Source organism: Akebia trifoliata, chromosome 8 (assembly GCF_017979445.1).
Source record: "Akebia trifoliata isolate Shusen 1 chromosome 8, ASM1797944v1, whole genome shotgun sequence".
NCBI lineage: Eukaryota > Viridiplantae > Streptophyta > Magnoliopsida > Ranunculales > Lardizabalaceae > Akebia > Akebia trifoliata.
In genome coordinates this window covers 17,552,881-17,573,802 of record NC_141382.1, presented here as the reverse complement: position 1 = coordinate 17,573,802, position 20,922 = coordinate 17,552,881, and the positions used below count along the sequence as shown (strand labels likewise).

At 33.6% G+C, this 20,922-nt stretch overlaps 1 protein-coding gene across 4 annotated transcripts; it reads left to right on the top strand.

Moving 5' to 3' along the window:
• Positions 1-822: 822 nt before the first annotated feature.
• On the top strand, positions 823-10,959 carry LOC147396325 (uncharacterized). Of its 4 annotated transcripts, none has more exons than XR_015180882.1 (4): positions 823-1,027; positions 2,466-2,525; positions 9,903-10,056; positions 10,165-10,942. XR_015180882.1 is itself a non-coding variant. In XM_086451690.1 (3 exons), the coding sequence occupies exons 1-3, from the start codon at positions 881-883 to the stop codon at positions 10,351-10,353; spliced, it is 396 nt and encodes a 131-aa protein (XP_086307816.1). In that variant the 5' UTR covers positions 823-880; the 3' UTR covers positions 10,354-10,958. The 4 variants fall into 4 exon arrangements, 1 of the variants encoding a protein (XP_086307816.1); XR_015180881.1 differs by having other exon boundaries at positions 9,911-10,056; positions 10,165-10,940; XM_086451690.1 differs by lacking the exon at positions 9,903-10,056 and having other exon boundaries at positions 10,165-10,958.
• Positions 10,960-20,922: the final 9,963 nt, after the last annotated feature.

Genomic DNA, 20,922 nt, shown 5'->3' with positions numbered 1-20,922 from the left:
CAACTTGTGATCTTGGGCAAAACAAGTATCTAACACATTCCAGATTTTGTAACCAAATTGCTTATCCAAGATTCTTATTGTAGACTGATAAAAATCCATATTCAAAGTCAAGTTTGGCTCTTGGATGTAAACCAGATGGCGACTCCTAACAAATCCATAATATTTTGAAATTCTTTAATTACAAGTTGGCGTAGCAAAATAGAATCATGGCCAACCTACTTAGACAAGCTTCTATTTAATAATCAATTTGAAGCTTAAAATGTCATGCATATAACCGCATAGAGAAAATAAATAACATAGTATCTTGCCAACATTATAAGACTAGCTATGTTTTTAAAATGTTTCTCAAAAGGGGCATAAGCCCACTTTCAAAGAATTTTTTCTACCATAACTTTGATGAATTTACCTTTGTTACTTTGAATTGCATGGTCTTCTATTCATAGGAAGGTTTTCTAAAATTACACCTTGTTTATGTTCATGTTTTCCATGAGGTCAAGCTTAATTGATCACCTAGATTTAATGATCGTGAAAAAAAAAACTATAATTTATCATTGCGGAAAATAAATGAAAATATACTAGAGAAAGTATTGCTAAAAATCAAAGGTCTGGTGGAGTAGCTTAAAAATTGAAGGATAAAATGATACAAATGAGCTAAAAGATTTTTTTAGGGAGGATAGATGGAAAAGCCGACAAATTTGTTAGAGAGTAGGAGAGAAGAAGGTTACAACTAACAAGTTAAAAAGTTACCTATGAGGGTATTTATGTCCTTTTGCAAGTTATAGAAAGTAAAACCCTAGTTTCCTATAGATGGAATGCGAAGCGCTCATTTATGATTTCAATGAGGAAAAATATTAAAAATCCCAAACATAAACCCTAGGTGATGCATTTGGGAATTTTGATTGGAGCAGTGATGCAGGTCTTAGAGAGGAGTTGGAAACCTCAAACGAGTCTCAGATTTATCACTCTATCTGGGATCTCCATGTTCATGGGTGATGGAGTGATGATTCTTGGTTTCATAGTTCATCAGGTGATCTTTAGTTCTATTTCTTTTCCTTTGATATTCTTTTCAATAAGGTAGGTTTGTCATACTTAATATTCCGTTTAGGTCACTTGCCTCTTGTATCCCTTGAAATTCATTCTATAAGTGGTATTATTTTTGTAAATATCTTTGATATATCTTGGTAGATAAAGTTATATTTTAGAGTATCATTTTGCTCTACTATTTTGTTTCTTCAATTTCTTGAGACTTTTTATGAAATCTTCTTCTCTAATGGGTTCACCAAATTTCTTTTAATGCTCCCATTGTTTGATAGTTATTTGTGTTTTTCGGCCGTTGTTTCTTTGAGAATTTGGATCCAACAACACTAAAAGGAATTGATGTGTTGAATGGTGAACATCAATCTTTTCAACAAGAAATATCAATTTATTGAAAATCCATCTCTTGAATTTCTCGAATTATCGGATTTTTTTTTCTTAAGAACCTTTTATAGTCTCTGTTTAGTAACTTAAATAAAACTAGGAGTTATTATAAGATTAATCAGTATATTCTTTTTGATAATCAATATATATTATAATATGATTTGCCGGCTGTATTTGATTATTATTCTTTTAGATTTGATTAAGCATTTGATTGATTTACTTTGTAATCATATATTTAGGAAGTAGGCTATAAGGGTTTAAGGATTTAGGTTTAGAAGAGATAACTAGAATTTGGGTGAAATTCTTTCGGAACTTTTGACCAATCCTACAGGCCGGATTTTTGGAGGCTAGCTCGTTAAAGTGTCCATATCAATAAAATAAATTTGTAGCTTAATATATTTTATACATTTATTTTCAGGTTTGTAGTGGAATCATAAAATTCATTGAGAATTTTGATATATATATATTTTTTTGTTGTTCGATCTTTGTTACCTTCTTTTCTAGACAACTAATATTGAAAAAAGAAATCAGATAATTTCAATAGATCAACTCCATAAGTATCTTTTAGAGAGAAAAAATAACCCCATTAGAGCATATTAATTACAATATTAACTTCGTCATTATCATGATTAAAGCCATGATTGTACAATTCTTGTTCCTCCATTTACTTCTATTTACAAAAGTATTTATAATTTGGTTAGTTTAAGAATATTTTTACTTGTTCTAACTACCTAAATATTACCACACACACACACACACACACATTACTTTTGAAGATTTTCTTGTGATAAATTTCTTTAATAGATTGACATAGAAAAAGAAATAGTAATGCTTACAACAACATAGCATTAGAGTGAACTAAGTATTCTTCACCAAAGGTAAACCATGATTTCCCAAAATGACAAGTTTCTAAGGACACGTCTTATGAAACTTGTTGGGTAATTTCTACTTGATTGATTCACAAATATATAAATTTTATTTTCATGATATTAAATTATGTGACGTGATTTACTTTTTCTTATTTCATGTTGGCTTTTGATATGTAGGAACATTTTACTATAATGGTCTACTCCCTCAATAAATTTGCAGAAATGTTTCCAAATGTGGTGAATATATACTCTCGTTGTTTCTTTTCTATCTTTGAACTTATTTTATTCCTACTTGTTATTATTTTTTTAATTTACACTTTGTATTTGTTCATCAATAGTTGATCTGTTTGATAAAAAAGCAAGTATAAAATAAGACAATTCAAATTTTTTATGTAGTGCATAAAAGCTTTTTAAATTTCAATTCTTATTATTTCATCATCATTGTAATAGTTGATGCACATTCAAAGCTTTGTTGTCAAAGATGATGCCTAGGTCATGTTTAAAGGGCAAAGTGCAAAGGAATCCATGCATCCAAGCCAACCATCTTTAGTCGAAAATAATAAGTGAGGCCTTTCATAAATAAAGCACCTACTGTAAGAATTAAGCAATATGGTGAACACTTTAAAAGCCACGCTTGACATCATAGTTACATCTCGGTTTCTTGTCTCATCCATGTGCAACCTAAGACCAAGATGACTTGGATGAGACAATCTAGACAAGACGACCATTTGTTTCAAAGCAAGCAAGGAATTTTTTTATATTGGAACATTAGGGTAAAAGGTATTCAAGAGGTAAACCCCGAATTTAATTGATACGAATTGTCACATCCCAAATTCTTGGGACCCGAGACCAACGAACACAAGGGTGAGGTAAAAACATAATCTCTTGATGGCTCGTGAGTCAACTTGCCCGATGAGCAGACTAATATTCCATTTTAAAACTTAATTAAACATTCCTAACCTAGAGGTAGTCGTCCTTTGGTCAATCACTCTTACTGGCTTTGTCTTACTTCAAAAGGATTCAAGCCCAATTCTAGGGCAGAACTAACTTAAAATATAATTTAAAATTATTTTTTTGGTATTTATTTCTCTCTTTAAAAATAGGTGAACTTCAATTTGAAAACAGTTTCACCATCAACATAAGCGCTTATGTTGTAGGAATTTTTATCATGAGTGGACTTTTTTATTCTTGTGATTGAACTAGGAAACCCCAAACATAAAGATAGATAATGATCTTTGACTCCTGAGGAAAAGTGATAAAAAAAAATTTCATTACTGATAGTGATAACCTACACCGAAATATCATAATAAAAATGCACTATAGTCAACTATTCTTTACATAACAACAACATAATAAATTTATTTATCTATTTTTATGGTCATGATCTTATCTGTATCATCAGCTTTCCTCAAGATCTGTGGACATGAAAAGTCGATGAGCTGTGAAGCCATGAAAGAAACACTACTAATAATAGTTCAAATCAAAGAAATGTTGATTGTGATTCATAGTCAAAGATTCTATAAATAGAAAGTCCAACATTGATTATGAATTGGAGGGATAAACGATGTTGAAACACTTTATTTGGTTACATGAAATGAGTGTCTGATCATTCAATTGTGTAACTCTCTAAGTCCTCTTTCCAACACCTTTGGAATTGTCCAATTCCGAGTCCATATGACAAAGTTATGCACAATTTACTATAGACTATTTATGTAAATCCCATTGGATCATGGCTCTCCCTCTTTTAGGGGATTTAGCTCCTACTAAATCTAAAACTGTACATGAGTGAACGTTTTGGTCCCCCTGTCTCTACTATACTACTTGGACTAGCTAGGTAGTTGTCTCTTCTTGCCAATACATAAAGAGTCATGTTAATGTCGTTTGTCTTTGTTACCTTTTTTTCGAGAATGTTTTCCTCCTTCAAAGGATCTTCAACGTCAATCCATAGATCTTTAAATGATGGGAGACGAGTATGTTTGTCAGAGTCATCATGAAGGAATGACGGTTCAAATAATTTCAAGTATTCAGCATTCATGACTAAATACATGTGCATATATGGTGATAACTCAAGCTCAAAGGCATTAGCACCATTTTGTATAATAATTTGGAATGGCCCATATTGAATAGGCTTGAGTTTCTTACCTTCATTGTGCAATCTCTCCTTCCCAATATTCAACCAAACAAGATCATCCTCTTTGAATGTGCATGGAACTCAATGCTTGTCATGGCGAGCCTTGTACTTCTCTTGAGACCTATACAATTGTGCTTCAACTTCTATAAGAGCCTTACTGATTCTCTCTAAATTTTTTTGAGCTCAAGCATGATCCTCTTCTTACTTTCCACCCAACTACGGTCACTTACAGTGAATGCCATGTCAAAAGGACTTTGAGGTAAATGACTCAAACACACTTCAAAAGGTGACTTCAATATGCATCTATGAATTTCCCTATTCAAGGAAAATTGTAGGTATGGAAGACTATCATCCTAAGTCTTTGGATGCTTGGAATTATAGCCCCTCAATAGATGCACCATGGTATGGTTGATGACTTCAGTTGGTCCATTGATTTGCGGATGGAAAGTTGTATTTTGTTTCAGTCGGGTATCCATAATTTCCCATAAGAATTGCCAAACATGATCAAGAAACCGATTGTCCCTATCAGAGATAATCAATGTGGGAAGTCCAAAATGTTTCCAAACATGCTGGAAGAACAACTTGGCCGCCCCTTCTCTTATAATATTTTTCTTACATGGAATAATAATAACCATCTTGCTAAATCTATCTACAACCACATATAGATAATCATGTCTAGACTTGGTTTTAGGTAATCCACCCAAAAAATCCATGGAAATACTCTCCAAGGTCGGTTAGGGACTGGTAATGATAGATACAATCCTACCTTTCTATTGGAAGGCTTTGAGGTGTTGCACAAAACACAATCTTAGATAAAACACAAAAAATCAAGTTGCATTTTTGGCTAGTGGATTTAACGCTGAAGATTGAGCAAAGTCTTCTCAACCCCAAATGTCCTTCTAGTCTAGAAGTATGAGCCTCACGAATCCACTGCACTTGATCCTCATCTTTTGGAATACACTAAAGTGTTCTCTTGTACATCAACCCATCCTTCAGTTGAAACTGCTAGTCTACCCTACTAGTAGTTTCTGATATTCAGAACAAAAATTAACGTCTCTTTCATATGATTTTGCATATCCGAAAGAACTCAAAGGTCAAATTTTCATTACCACCATTAATGAGGAATTTATTGAAGTGGGGTACACAAAATTTTTTTGCCAACTTATTAGTCACTCCCTTTTTGTACTTGATGATGATGTTGAATTGTTGTAGGTTTGACATCCACTTCAGGGGCCAAGCTTGATGTAACTTGGACTGTGTAGACAAAAACTAGTTAGGTTTATGATCAGAATGAACCATGACTTCCTAAGCAAGTAAACTCTCCAATGTTTCATGGACTGGTGCAGTACATAGAGTTTCTTGTCATAAGTTGCATAGTTTGGAATCAACTCATTTAACATTTTTGAATGATAGGCTACCTGTTTTTCATCTCTGATAAGGACAATTCCCAATGCATAATTAGAAGCAATTGCTTAAATATCAAATGGCCTTTACAAGTTTCAAAAGCTAGAACTGGTGCCTCTAATTTCTTCCATTTGAGTAACTAAAAAGTATCCTTGTGCTTCTTGTTCCACTCGAATTTTTGATTGACCTTTGTTAGAAAATGCAAAGGTGTTGCAATTTGTAAAAAATGGGGTTATGAATTTGCGCAAATACTGGCATGCATCCATAAAACTTCGAACCTCTATTACTGAACAGGGTGTGGGCCATTTAGTGATGATCTGTTCTTTGTCAGAATCTACTTTCAACTCTCCTATGCCAACTATGTATCCTATATACATTAGTTTCTATTTCCCAAACTTGCACCTCTTGTTATTCAAATATAACTAATTTCGTCTTAGGGCCTTCAACATTTTTTCTATATGTCGTAGATGATCATGTCATGTCTTGTTAAAAATCAAAATATCATATAAATACACAATAAAAAAATTCATCAATAATGGTCATAGTACCTAATTCATCAATTGCATGAAGGTAGCTAGAGCGTTACATAGTCCAAATGGCATAACCAACCCCTCGAAGAGACCTTGCTTGGTTTTAAAGGAAATCTTTGGAGAATCTTCTCCTCAAATTCTAACTTAGTTGTAGCCAGATTAGATATCCAACTTTGTAAAGTAATGATCTCCTTTAAGATGATCTAACAAATCACCAATCCTCTGTAGCAAATATCAATTCTTAATGGTGATTTTGTTTAAAATCGACACACATTCGCCAACTACTGTCCTACTTCGGTACTAATAACATTGGCGAACCACAAGGTGAACAACTAGACTTGATAACTCCTTGCTCAAGAAATTCTTGGATTTGCCTCTTTATCTCTTCAGATTCCGTGATTGATGTACGATATAAACCAAAATTTGGTAAAGGAGAGTCCCCGACCAATTAGAAATCATGTTCTACATCCCTCCATGGTAGCACCCTTTGATGTCTTGAAATAAGTTCGTATATTATTCTTCTAGCTTTCAATCGCAGTTTGCTGTTTAAGAGACACAGACATAGCAGATAATGCCATAGTTACCATATTCTATTGTTGAGGCATGATCATCAACAATATGAATTTCTTGTATGCATTAACCATACTCTTGACTTGTGTTGCTGTCAACAAATCTCCGTAGGTACTAATATGGAATTCTTTTCCATTTTCGATAAACCTATATTTACGAAGACATCGGTAGTGGATCGCATCTCGATCCAATTAGTACGGACTTCCCAAGATTAGTTGACACACATCCAATGGTACTACCTCACATGTTACCTCATTAATATATTGTTCAGTGATTGCCCACTTGAAGGTGTACTGTTTAGTAATCTTCATCTCCACGTCTTTCTACATCCACCCCAAGGGGTTTTGGTCGAGGGTGAGGTGTAGTCTCCAACCCAAACTTTTGTACTACATATTTTGAAAGGAAGTTTTTCTGTCTACCCAAATCTATAATAGCCAAAACCATACTTTCCATATCCTAAATTCTTACATTAAATAATTCTTCTCGATTATTGTGTTTTAAGGACTCTGTTGGTCTGGTCATAAGGGTGAGTTTAGTATTTACAATATGTACATCTAGAATCTCTTCAACATGTTGCGTGGCCAAGGCTATTGTCTTTCTGTCCTTCCTCCCCTCGTTATTTCTCCATTCTTTGGTTGTAATTCGTGCTGAAGTACCCAACACTTATCCTTTATATGTCCACTGAGTTCATAATGGTCACAATAGTTTCTTTTCAAGGATGATCCCTCCTTCCTCTGCTCTCCCTTTTTGCCATCCTTCCAGTCAAACTTATTCCCATGTTTTGGCTTGTAATCCTTCTTTTCAAATTTATTATTTCTTGTCTCAATGGGGATGACCTTCACCGCAGCGTCTTCGATAATCTCTACAATGAACAACTTCAATTCTTTTCATATATACTTCATGAGACTACTAGTATAATTCATGAAGACTACATGGTCATTGATGTCGACATCTATAACTTAAGCCTGATTGTGAAATTTGGTAGTGTACTCTTGTACAGACAACCCAACCTTTTGCCTGAGGTGGTGCCACTTGTACCAATGTTCTTCCTCATAACCTATGGGGTAGAATTGCTTCCGGTATGACTTCCACCATGTGAGAGCATGACCTAATAGTTTCAGACTTGCAAAATTGTTTTTTTGTGTACTAGAATACTTATTTAAAGTATAATAAGTTTCTAATCAATCAATCCATCCTTCCAGTTTATCGGCATCAATCGTCCAATCATAAATAGGCAAATCAATTTTAAAGCCAATTTTCAGAGTTTTCGTGGGATCCTTACCAGTATCTTCGGAGTCACTTTCAGTATCAGATGCAACATCATCTTCGTCTCTATTATCTAGTTTTGGCTTTTTTGTTTTCAAAGTGTTTTTCCATGAGATTTTGTTGATCAACAAGCTTTCTACTATCTTCCTCAACAACTTGGTAAGGTTTTCGACTTGCTTTTCTAGCTTATCAAATCTATCATTATTGTTTTTCTCTCCATTGCTGGACATCTCCCAGAAGCTCATCTTGGAACTTGGTTTCCTACAAACTTGCAACAGAGTAATGAGTTCTTCACTAGATTGTTTGTATTGGTCATGCGTTGAGACCATGAACCACCCTCTCCTTCTGGATTTGGATAAGCTCATACCAAGAACAAAAACACAATAATTGTAGAAATCAAAATTGCTTTATTAGTCTTTAATTTGCCTCCAATTAGATTAAGAATCCTAAATACGTTAAAACTCTTTTTTGCCACAAGTTCAAAATCACGATTGAATTAGATTCATTCGCAATCAAATATTCTATAAATAGAAAGTCCAACTTTGATTATGATTTTGGAGGGGTAAATGATGTCGAAATACTTTCGTAGGTTATGAGGAATGAGCACCATGGCATTCGATAGTGTATCCCTCTAAGCCCTCCTTTCAATGCCTTTGGAATCATCAAATTTCAAGTTCTTATGACCAAGTTATTCCCAATTTACTATAGACTATCTATGTAAATCCTCTTGGATCAAGCAAAATAAGACAGAGACATAATTTATTTATCTTTTTTGTGTGGTCATGATATTATCCGTATCGTTAGCTTTCCTCAAGAGTTGTGGACATGAAGAGTCCTTGAGTTGTAAAGAGAGCAAGAAACACTACTATCAATAGTTCAAATCATTAAATTGACGAACTCTAAATATACGCATATATGTTTCTTATGGTCCATTCGTTTTGGCATTGGTACTTTATAAATTCATTTATCTTAGGTTGTTACCTTTGACTAGAATCCACCTCTTGAGAAAATTTGTGGCTCTCAAGGTATTTAGCCAATCAAAAGTTTCTTTGACTTGGATCAACCACTCTAAAATAAACCTCTATCTCTCATGGTATTTAGCCGATTAAAGACTTTTTTCTTAATTCTTGAGACTTTCTTACCTCTCTTCTTTGGACCAGAGAGCAACCATGATTAGGTCAACTGATCTTGGTGAAACTTCTACTCCTCATGGTATTTCGTGAATCTATATGGTGAATTCAAATAAACCTTTTCTTGGTTCTTATTGTCTTCAAGGGATCTCACATTTCTCTATGTTTCGTCATCTACTATTTTCTTTAATGCATTGGCTTTAAACACTAAATACATTAAGAAATTACGACTATACTAACAAAATTTCTTACCGTATTTTATAATAAAAAAGATGAATAATATAACCAACAAGATTGAACATTGAGGAATTGGGTTAAAAAAGTACTTTAATATTATGGATCAAATCCACATGCGAGTCAATCATGGAAAAATTTTTAGAAACGAGTACTCTTACTTAGTGCGACTACAACATGAATCCAATTAATTACTAAATCTTTTTCATAGTATGTAATGTTATTTTTGGGGAGAATGCGGCGAGACAAGTTGAGGATGTATTACTACATCCGTTGTTAGACCCTTTGGGGATGGATCTAGCACACAGGATTCAGTCCTTCGTCCAGCTGGATTGATGAGTAGTTCAAGTATGACAGGTGAGACTTCGATCTGGAGAGAACATGCATCAACGAGTTCATTACCAGTCCCAATCCCACCTCTTGAACAAAGATCAATGTTCCCCACGTTCTCCAACGGCTATGCTCTATGTCGGGCTGAAGTATTGGACTTATTCACTTAATAAGTATACTACACTTACTCTTTTCTTTTACTTGTATTCCTGATATATATATCTTACATGTCTATCAAATATTTCCATTTTTTTCTTATTTGGCAATGTATTGTGTACAAGATGGGGACCAGTAGTACAAGACCTTCTGATGAAGAGTACCCACTGGGAATAGATCCTCAATATGCTCGAATGGTTTTAAGAGATCCATCAGTCATTCCTCTAATTCTTAACGGAGAACAGAGGCCACATTCATGGTCAACAGAAAATATTTATGGGCACCGGTGTACGTTCCACGAAGAAAATCAGTGAGAGTGAACTGAATAAATCAATATTTCTTTAGTTTTAAATAAATTGTAAAACTATCATGATGCATAGTTTCACATTGTAGGCCCCAAGTTGATGTGAGGTGCTCTAGTCTTCTCCCATTGTTTACTAGTTATATTCCTTAATAAATATGGTTACATACTTTGTGTAGTGGTATTGCTTGGAACATACATTTGACAAGTAACAAGAATCAAGAAAACAAATTTAGTCTATATGGCTCATGAATTCTTACATTAGTTATACAAAGATTTTAAGAATTTTTTTTTTGATTGATAGGCTGGGGCTTTCTGGCAACCCACCCGTCAAGTGATCACAAAAAAAAGGCTACAATAGAGTGCCATTACATCATATTTAAGAGAAATATCGATAGTATTGATGAAAGTAAATTACATTATACTGAAAAGATTTCAGATCATAAAAATTTTGTAACAAAAAATGCAAAATTACTAACAAGTCTTATAGATCGATGATGTTTAAGCCAGCAAACAACTGTTACCCTTGAAATTCTGTTTCATTAAAAACAGAACGAAGTTACGAGAGAGCAAAATTAAATATCAAATCATCCTATAATATGGAAATAAGCTTTTGAGGCAAGAGTAAAGGATCTAGAACCATAAAGTTTTGATGCACAAGATACAATATAACCTAAGAGATCAATTAAAACTTAATAAACTGTATAGTGGTCAATAAACTGTATAGTGGTCAATAAACTGAGCCTTCAACATCAAAATGTACTGATAGTCAAACTCAAAAGTAACTGATACATAGCGTTTTTCTTTCCATCTGTAACTGATATATAACGTTGACCATGGGAATTAGGTCAATAAAAGTAAATACCTCTAGAAGCAATCTCTCTTGATCCGCATTCCAATCTAAACAAATAAGGGTGAATGACAAAATTGTCGTGTTGAAAAAATATTGAGTAAATTATCAAACAAATATAAAAAACAGGATAGTAAAAAATTAAATCAAAAACATCATATAAGTAATTAAACCATTTCTTGTATCATGTTACTAAAGAAGTAGAAAACATTGTTCACATGCAATAGAAGACAGATAAACAAAAAAAAATGTGGAAATTGGAATTATGTAAGAAATTAATAAAATTTACAACAGTTAGAATCATTAAAAAAAAATGAAAATAATTGAATTTGAAATCTTCAGGATTGTTGGAACTGCACCCAACAGGTTCTTCTTAAGATTTCTATGAGTTACAAACAGTATAAACATAATAATGAATAATTAGTTTCACTCTTCTTTTACTCCAAACAGTATACCTTAACTTTAATTATTTACTTTTTTTTCAACATTATTTCCTAAAAGTATGGTCCGTGGCTTATAAAAAAGAAATGATTGGATGTCAAGAATGTAGAGAAGGTATGGGTATAAAATCTGCCTTCACCTACTATATACCAACCCTAACTTCCCTGCTTGTCAAAATTGTAGAGAAGGTAGGATAGGTTGTTTATCATATCTAGTGTGGAAGACAAAATTTTGCCCTATGACTAGAGGATATGTGGCATCAATAGGATTGTCACAAGACAACATGCAATAAGACTAAGGGGTGCCTGTAATGAATGCAAATTCACAGAGTTTACAAATGCATTGATGTATTTGATTGCAAAGTTTGAAACAATTTCTTAAGGGAATCCATGGGAGAATGTAAAAAAATTGTTCAATTTGTGGTCAACGATGGACAAACAAGCACTGGATGCCTTCAAATGTTTTTCATCAATTTGAAGCAATTTTTTTACACTCATATATTATAACGTGCAGAATCCAATAGACCAATTTTCTATTATTTGTATATAGAACAATTTTATACTCATAGATGCTGAACAACTCGGAGAGAGGGGGCAGGGGAGTTATTTTTGAAACTAGTAGAGCATTTCTTTCTGAATTTTTGGTTAACGGGATGATGCCTAAATATGTGACATTGGATACTCACAATTGCATTCCAATTTGATTAATGCATCAAAATGCAATATTGAGTAGTAGAGAGAGGAATAAAGAATGGAATGAGTCACTTGTGGTTAGGGATATATGTACAAATTACCCATTAACCGAAAACCGAACCGAACCCAGGCCAAAACACGAATGGACCAAACAAAAACTGAACCGAAATGTTTTAGTCTGGGTTTGGTTTCCACCCTCGAAAGCTGGACCGAACCGGATTCGAACCAAACCAATTCAAAAATTTGAACAAAACAAATGTAAAATATTTTCCCCCACCCCATCAAAAATGTTTATAGTTATACAATTGGCAACCAAGTATCTATTTTATAGTAGTAAATACTTACCAACGAAAAGAAAGTTTCTTTATATTTATAGGATTTGTACAATAGATAACAAAGTAACTATTTTATGTAATAATTAGTTACCAAATAGAAAAAAAAATTCTTTCTTCATATTTTATTTTTCATACAATAGGAAACAAAATAATTATTTTGTAGCAATAAATAATTACCAATAAAAAAATTTGTTTCTCTCTTTATGTTTTATACTTTAAACAACACAATAACCACTTTTCCTTCTATATATATATATATATGATTTGTACAACTAGAAACAAAGTAACTATCTTGGATGTTTTCCACATATTTTAATTATCTTATTGTTCAATTTTGTTATTGCTTAGTGTCTACTTTAAACGTCCTTACTTTTACAGGTATTGATGAAGTTTAGGCATCAGTGATAATTTGGTCGTTTGATTTGGATAGCCATTTAGGATGTGGTGACTCTTGCTTATTGGCATGTCTTCTGTGTTTTTTTCATTTTTTTTTAATATAAAAAAAAAAATCATTTGATTCATCAACCATGGCATCCATAAGTGGAATTGTACTGAATTTAAAGTTGAAACCTATAGGAATGACAATGGGTGGATAAATGTTTCTTGTGTGAATCCCCATCCCATGACGCTCGGTTTGATTGGTAATCGACAGCCATGAAGTTGATTCACTAAATTTTGTTGCCGAATCAAGAATCTCAAAAATTAATCCTTTTATAACTTTGGGTGATGGGATGACTAGTTATTTTAAATGTTCCAATCAGTTAATGACTGTACTGGTTCGGGTTGCATACATTACATGGAAAAAGGGGAAAATTTCGATACCAAGGTTAGTAGGATATGCTTGAATTTAGTCAAATTTGAAGGATCATGGCGTCAAATTTACCCCTTTTTCACGCAGTGATAAAATGGTAGGTTTTATTATTCTTTGTTTACAATATGCATTAACCCAATTTCATTAATGTTCTTTTTGGGAGTTCGGATTTCCCCATGGTTTATTATATGTTGAACTCAGGGCATTGTGAACTATTAGGATTTGTTTAAATTTATTGTTGCCTTTAAAATATCACAAGATTTTAGTTTTGTTCACGGTTTCAAAACAAAAAAAACAAAAAAACAAAAACTTGGATATTGGTCAGAAGTTTCATAGTGCCAGGTTTCAAAGCATTAAAAAAATTTGATTTTTATAACCTATTTGTGGGCCCAAGATTGTAATCATAATGTAAATTTCTCTCAAGTCACCTACAATCTTAAAGTTTTAAAATTTGGTTTCTCGATAATTCTATTTTCCAATCTTAAAAGCCTAAGTTTCTAATATTCGATCGGGTTTATTTGATTTTTGAAAAGTTGGGATTTTATGGTTCCTAGATCGGGTCAACTCAGCAAAATTTGTATAAGCTTTGATTCCATGGTTTGATAAAGACACATGCCTTGGCTATAGATAGGATGTGGATTTGTTACATAAGCTGATAAAATGTGCCCTAGTATAGCATTTGGTGGTTTTAGTCAAATATAGTTGACCATAGGATAGTCATGGTTCATTGGAGAGACTGATTCCCCAATTAGATTGGTTCGGTGTTGAACACCTTCCATAACTTGTAACTAGACTCCTTACCCATTTTCTTCAACATGAACCAACCTACATCATACTTGGAGTTAATTTATGGATCTTAGGCCTAGAATTAGGTGGCGACTCCTAATACCCTCATCAAAATCAATAAAAAGTAGCCAACACACTTTAAATTTTGTCAGGAAACAACACGTTCTATTACTAGAGCTTCCACATTTGTTGAACCAGTCCCAGTTCTATTGATGTCAAATTTTTTCTAGAATTTTTACCATATCCAGGCATTATATGGGCCATAAAAGAACAAATGTACCTATTGTCTTCTATGGAGTTTTTACTTATGATGCATCTGGAAACCACTATTAATACACGTCTTCTTAGGTTCTCAGCCATGAATAACTTGTTCTAGATTGCTAGCCAAACAAAAAAGGATTATCTTGGTACTATTGAGCAATTCAAAATAAAGATTATCCTAGTAGACTTATCTTCTATCTCTCAAAAGTGCAATCCAATCACATTTTAAACTGAAGTTCCTATTAGAGTTACATATCCAAATTAGCCTATCTTCCATCAATTTTTTTTCAAGAAAGATTCAATTTTCTTTAAGAAATTTATTTGAATTTAGAAAGAACCAAGCCGATAAATATTATAGCTAGAAAGGAATGATCCGATTAATTCAAAATGACTTACAAAAGACAAAAGGAAAGCATTCCAAACCCTCATTCATAAATTTTATCAATTAATTGTTAGCACAAGGAATGTGCCAGAGATGAAGAAAAATGAGGAAGACCCAAGTATTTTATTGTTAGGTTACCCTCGTTAAAGCTAATTGCTTTTAACAAATCATCCTTTTTCAACTAAGCTGCACTAATTTTTATTTTTATTTTTTTGCTTTCGTTATCATTAACTTGCAAGATTGGTAAAGAATGTAAGGAGTATAAAACTTATCAAATGCATTTAATTGAATTAAAATCATTCACGGAGAAAATAAGCTTATTATACAAAGGTAATATAGGAACAAAAAGAAGCGCTTTCCTTTGGATTAGTAAAGTTATCAAATCGTGGCATTGGGACCTGGCTCAACCCGATTCGACCCAAATCTGTAAAATCCCGAGTTTTTTATTCGTATATCGAAAAAAAACAAATAGGGGAAGTTTAAGAAAATTCTGAAAATGTGAATTAGGGTAAAACTTTAGGATTTAATTCTGGTCTTTTTTAATGAAATATGACCTCACCATTGGATTCAAAATGGTCAGAAAACATATGTTAGCCTATAAGCACGCTCAAATACGAGTTCGAATAGAAAAATTACAAAATCCTCGATTTTCGAGTTGAGTCTGGCTAAAATAATGATTTTTTTTCTAGAATAAGAATTTTCAACATTCGATCACAACATTGGGTTCATAATGAAGAATGATAGAAAATGGACTATTTACTTATCATTTTTGGAGCACAAAAAATCGAATTATCGTCAAAAATGGAAATGATGTCAACTTTAGGGTCCCACCAGACCAAAAAAAGTGAACTTTTGTCAGAGATAAAATTTGAAGAATTTGACCACACCATTAGATCCGAAACGAAAAATTATACAAAATAGAGTATTAATTTGTCATTTTGGAATCTGAATGGGCAAGTTATCGTTGAAAGAAATAATATAAAAAATACTAATTTCGTCCCGCTAATATATATAAATAATTTTTAAAAAGAAGTCACTATTCATCCTTATTCAAAATCGTCCAAAACCAGTTGTGAGGTTTTAGCGAAAAAAATTTGGATTTTTCTCGACTTTCAACCTAAGATTCACCGTGAACGAGTAGTCGTTGCCTTCCGACGTAGAAGGGAAAAACGTCCACGGCATCAACCTCTACAAAATCCACCCAATTTTCTTTCGTTTTTTCTTCTTTTTCATCCCGTTTCGTCAAAAATCAATCATATGTGATACGGGGGTTTCAATTTTTAAACCTCAGATTTTACTTATTTTGAGGTCACATCGTCCTTCATTGTAGAAAAAAGAAAGGACAACAGCATCGAGATCTTCGAAATCACCGGGCCAGATTCAAAAATCAGTCACCTTGATGTCTGATCCATCTCGATTTTTGTGCTGATCATATCAATTTTCGTGCATGAGTTTTAATCTTATCGCAAAGAGATTGTAAGGACTCAATTTCTATTGATAACCGTAGATTGTAAAAATTGCATATAGGGTTTAAACAAAAATTTGTTATATGTTTCAAAAATATAGAACTTTTTTTGTTATTTCAAATTCATGCCAGAAACTGTATATTTTATATGTTTAATTGTATTTTATAACAAATTATATGTGGGGAGGATATTTCTCCGAGTTATTTTCGCTAGTTGGGTTTTGTGCACTATTCGGACCTTGTTTTGATATAACTTTTGTAAAGTTTCAATTTAAATGAAAAATATGAATTTCGAAGTGTTAAAATGAATTTGATATTGGAAAATGAATCTGTGAGTGAATGAATCGAAAAATGAATGATGTGTTTGAAAATATAAAAAGTGTAAGAATAAAAAAAAAGGGAAAAAGGGGATGAAACGGTAAAATATAATAGTCACACCGAGGATGATGTCTGCATTTTACATTGTACCGTTGTGTATAAGTTGGTGAACGGATATCTAGGGATAACGATATTGGTTGCATGTTTATTTACTTTCTGTAGCGCGATGCGCAGTTCATATTTATATTTTGTTATTTATTTTAAGTCGCAAGGCCATAGTTGCACGATAGGAAATTGGATATCCATTCTCAACTCTGTAATGCTAATTTCTTATTTGTTTTCAAACGAAATTTTTTATTTGTTTTCAAAAATAAGTAATGATATATATGTGTGTGTGTGTGTAGCTATTTGTGAACTATTTAAGAACTTGTAAATACCTGAAGGGATAGTCTGTCATATGATCTGGAGTGATATACTATTCTGGGATGTACGGTAGGGACAATCAAACTCATACGTGGTATGGGACGTGTATGTGAGTGGAGTCACAATTCGAATTCGAGTTTATTCCTCTCTATCTTTACCAGTGAACTTGTAATGTATAGGTGGTCGTATACAAATGGAGTTGTATATTTGAGAATCACATGTACGTTTGATAGGCATAGACAAAGATTATCAGTCAGTGATCACTAACAATCTATAGTAGTCAAACGTTTTGATACATCGAAAATAGACTTATTGCTAACGGTCATGTCAAAAGACTAGCCTAAGCCGGATAAATGATCAACCAAGTGTTGTAAGTGCAGCGACCGTCCACAAAATTAGGAACTAAAGGCTAGTAAAGAATTGTAACATCATGTCCCGATTGTAAGCGATCCAGTCGTGAATCCCAACTCTCCAATTCTACTATTCCACCATTGTGTATTATGTATCTGTTGCCTTATTTTGATATATAAAATGAAATGCATGTTTAATATTTTCATTTGGTTAATTAGATTTGTATAAAAAGAAAATGTTATAGTGAGTACTACTGATGATATAATGTGAGTTTTAAAATGTTTAGTTATTTATCTCTGGCCATATGTACCAGTTAATCGTAGTTTTCTTCTATAAAAGTTTACATATGTTAAAATGAATCAGTATGTTTATTCGTTCATGTTAGAAGAGGTTATTGGCAGAAATTGTTTGCTTCCCTACTAGGTAACCATTGTTACTTACCTTTTCTTCTCCAATTTTTAGTTTCAGATCTGGAGCTTGGCAAGGTAGGTGTAAAACACGAGTAAGGACTATCTGGTAAGTCAGATAGACAACCAGAGTTCGTTACCTAGTGAATACTGGGACTATACCCTCTAGTTGTGTTAGTTAGTTCAGGTAATATTATGGGTCTTGTACTGAGCATTAAGAATTTTGTTAGAGTGAGGAATGCTTGTATAATCTTGTAATTTGTATATACAGGATATTATGAATTTTGTTTATCAAGTGGAACAGGTTGAATGCCTTGAAATGCTAACATAAATAGAAGAAACCATGTTGAAATTTCGAGACGCCACCTAGTGCCTCGAGATCTGACTTGGGCTTTGTGTTAGCGTTTGGCAGGGCGTCATAGAAATCAATGCAAGTCGGATCAACCATTCAATGGGTATGACCCTAAGTCGAACCTACAATCCAATTTATTCCACAATGGATTTGACTACCTATGCTGACCCCTCAATTTAACGTACTTTGTCCAAAATGGTTTGGTCAACTTGGTCAGTTCATCCTCTTAACACTTTTTACTTTATAGGTTCGGCCAATGATCCTTTTACTATAAGGTTCAGCCAATGAGCCCTTCACAAAAAGGTTCGATCAATGATCCCCTTTACTATAAGGTTCGTCCAATAAGCCCCTTCACTATAAGATTCAGTTAATGAGTCCCATCGATATATCATTGGGCTAATGCACACCTTCTATATGGTTCAATCAGTATACATTCTACATGGTTCAACCAAACATGCCCCTCTACTCATGTCAGATACGGACAACAAGTTCCTTCACAATAGGTAGTACAACCACCAAGCCAAGGAAAAAATTCATGCTGAAACTATAGAGACACTCTTATCTCAAGTTAACCAAGTAACACAAATTACACATGGTACCTAAATGAACTATGGCTGATAACTTGACTGAATCAACTAGAGAACCGAGTAGCCACCATGTCAAGATGGTTACACATTTAATGTTACTCCTCATGTGTATTATAAGAACTATGAGGAGTGGGTCTTCATTGTCATCAATGCATCATGGGCATTAACTTCTATAACTGTTGGATAACATGAGTGAGTGGTTACAACTAATTTTACTACCACCTTCAATGAGTCAAATCTATAAATAGGGAGACTTCTCCCACTTAAGGCACAAGGGACAAGTTGTACAAGTTTCCTTTACACTTGTTCTCTTATTTTTATGTTGCAATTTAAGTAACATCTAACTTGATTGTTGGAGGCTCATTTGCCAGTAGCCTGTCAGTTTCTTTTCAGGTTAAGGCGTCACAAGACTACAGTCGAAGACTTAGAAGCTTTATCGGAGAAGATGACCATAATTGTTCATTTATTGTAATTCGTATCCGAAGGATGAGTTAATCATTTATTTTAAAACAAAAATTGAAGAAAAGTTGATCACTTATTGTAAAATGTGTCTCCAGGAGTGGGAGATCTAAAAAATCCTCCATACTCTTTGGCAGTGTCTGTGGGAAACGAAGAACCAACCCTGAGATCCCATTAACAAAAGGCCTTCTTCTTTACCATCCTCCACCCTAAAAAAAAATTACTATTCTTCACTATCAAAGGCCTTTAACAATCAAGACCCTTAGTCACTCCTCACTAGCTTCCCTTTCAAGGAATTTCACAACACTCACTTAGCACACACTGTGCATGATCAATCTAGAGGTTTGTTATGCAAAGCAACACTCTCAACTAAGAAGACTCTTATCCCTAACGAGATAGCTATCTTTTAACTAAAATTCGACTAATAAAACATCATTTTTAGGCCATCTTACACTCGTAAAACAATACACAAGAAACCTTTCACTTTATTTTTCATGTCAACTTACGACTAGTCCTTCTAACCAACATCAAAACTAGGTAGAGGTCCTTCTGACTCTGTACGATCAACTCCAAAGAGTTCATGCCCAAATATAGGATCAATAAGAAATTGTTGCACTTTTGCTCTAAGAGAATGCAATTCTATAGAACAAACTCAATGGTCTAGGGCAAATCATCCTCGAGATATAGTCAATACTCCCAATCATGACACACAACAAAAAGAATAGAATAATCAACATATAGAGAACATCAATGTTCCCATCATACAAGCAGACCAAGAAAAAAAATATAGAATAAAAAATGATGACTCACCAAGGAGTAGAATAGTTAGAACCAGGGCGAGATGCTAGTGAGTTGATCAACCAAGATGAACTAGACTTTATGTTGAAGAAATTAAATCAGGAACTTGATGTCTTGGTGGCACTTGGGAAGGAAAAGTCAGCCAAGCAACATGCACGATTGGTAATCAAAGATATGAAGGAATCTTTGTTTGCAACAACGATCATGGTTGAGACGTTACCTTGAAAATATTCAATTCCCAATTTTAACCTCTACAATGGATCTACTGATCCTATGGAACATCTCTACCATTGCAAACAAGTAAGAAGGGAAGGAAGCTCTCTTATGTTGAGTATTCCCCCCCAGCCTGCATAGAGCAATCCTAACATAATTTCATAGACTTGCTCCATAGTCAATCAAAAGTTTCTTTGGTCTTTACATGAGCTTCATACACAGTTCGTAGGAAGCCGACATTAGTAGAAGTGGGTATATTGTCTTTTTAACCTCAAGAAGAAAACTAAAGAGACCATAAGAGAATACACTCACAAATTCAAAATGGAGTTTCTTCAAATCAATTGTTGCGATGATAATATGGAAATCATGGGCTCCCCAACAATCTGATGTTATATGATTCTCTGGTAAAGAGTAATCCAGAGAAGATGGAGAATTTTTTGTTAAAGGCAGAGAAATATGCAAAGCTAGAAGAAGACAAGCTAAATGCTATCCCAAGAAATGCATATATCCTTTAGATAATAGAGAAGCTATCTCAGCAATGTAAAAAATGGATAGTCAAACCAGAAGTAAGGAAGGAGCAGACACATGCCAACCAACAATTACAATGCCTTCCCTCTTCATCCCCAAGAGTACTGGGGCAACATGCATAGA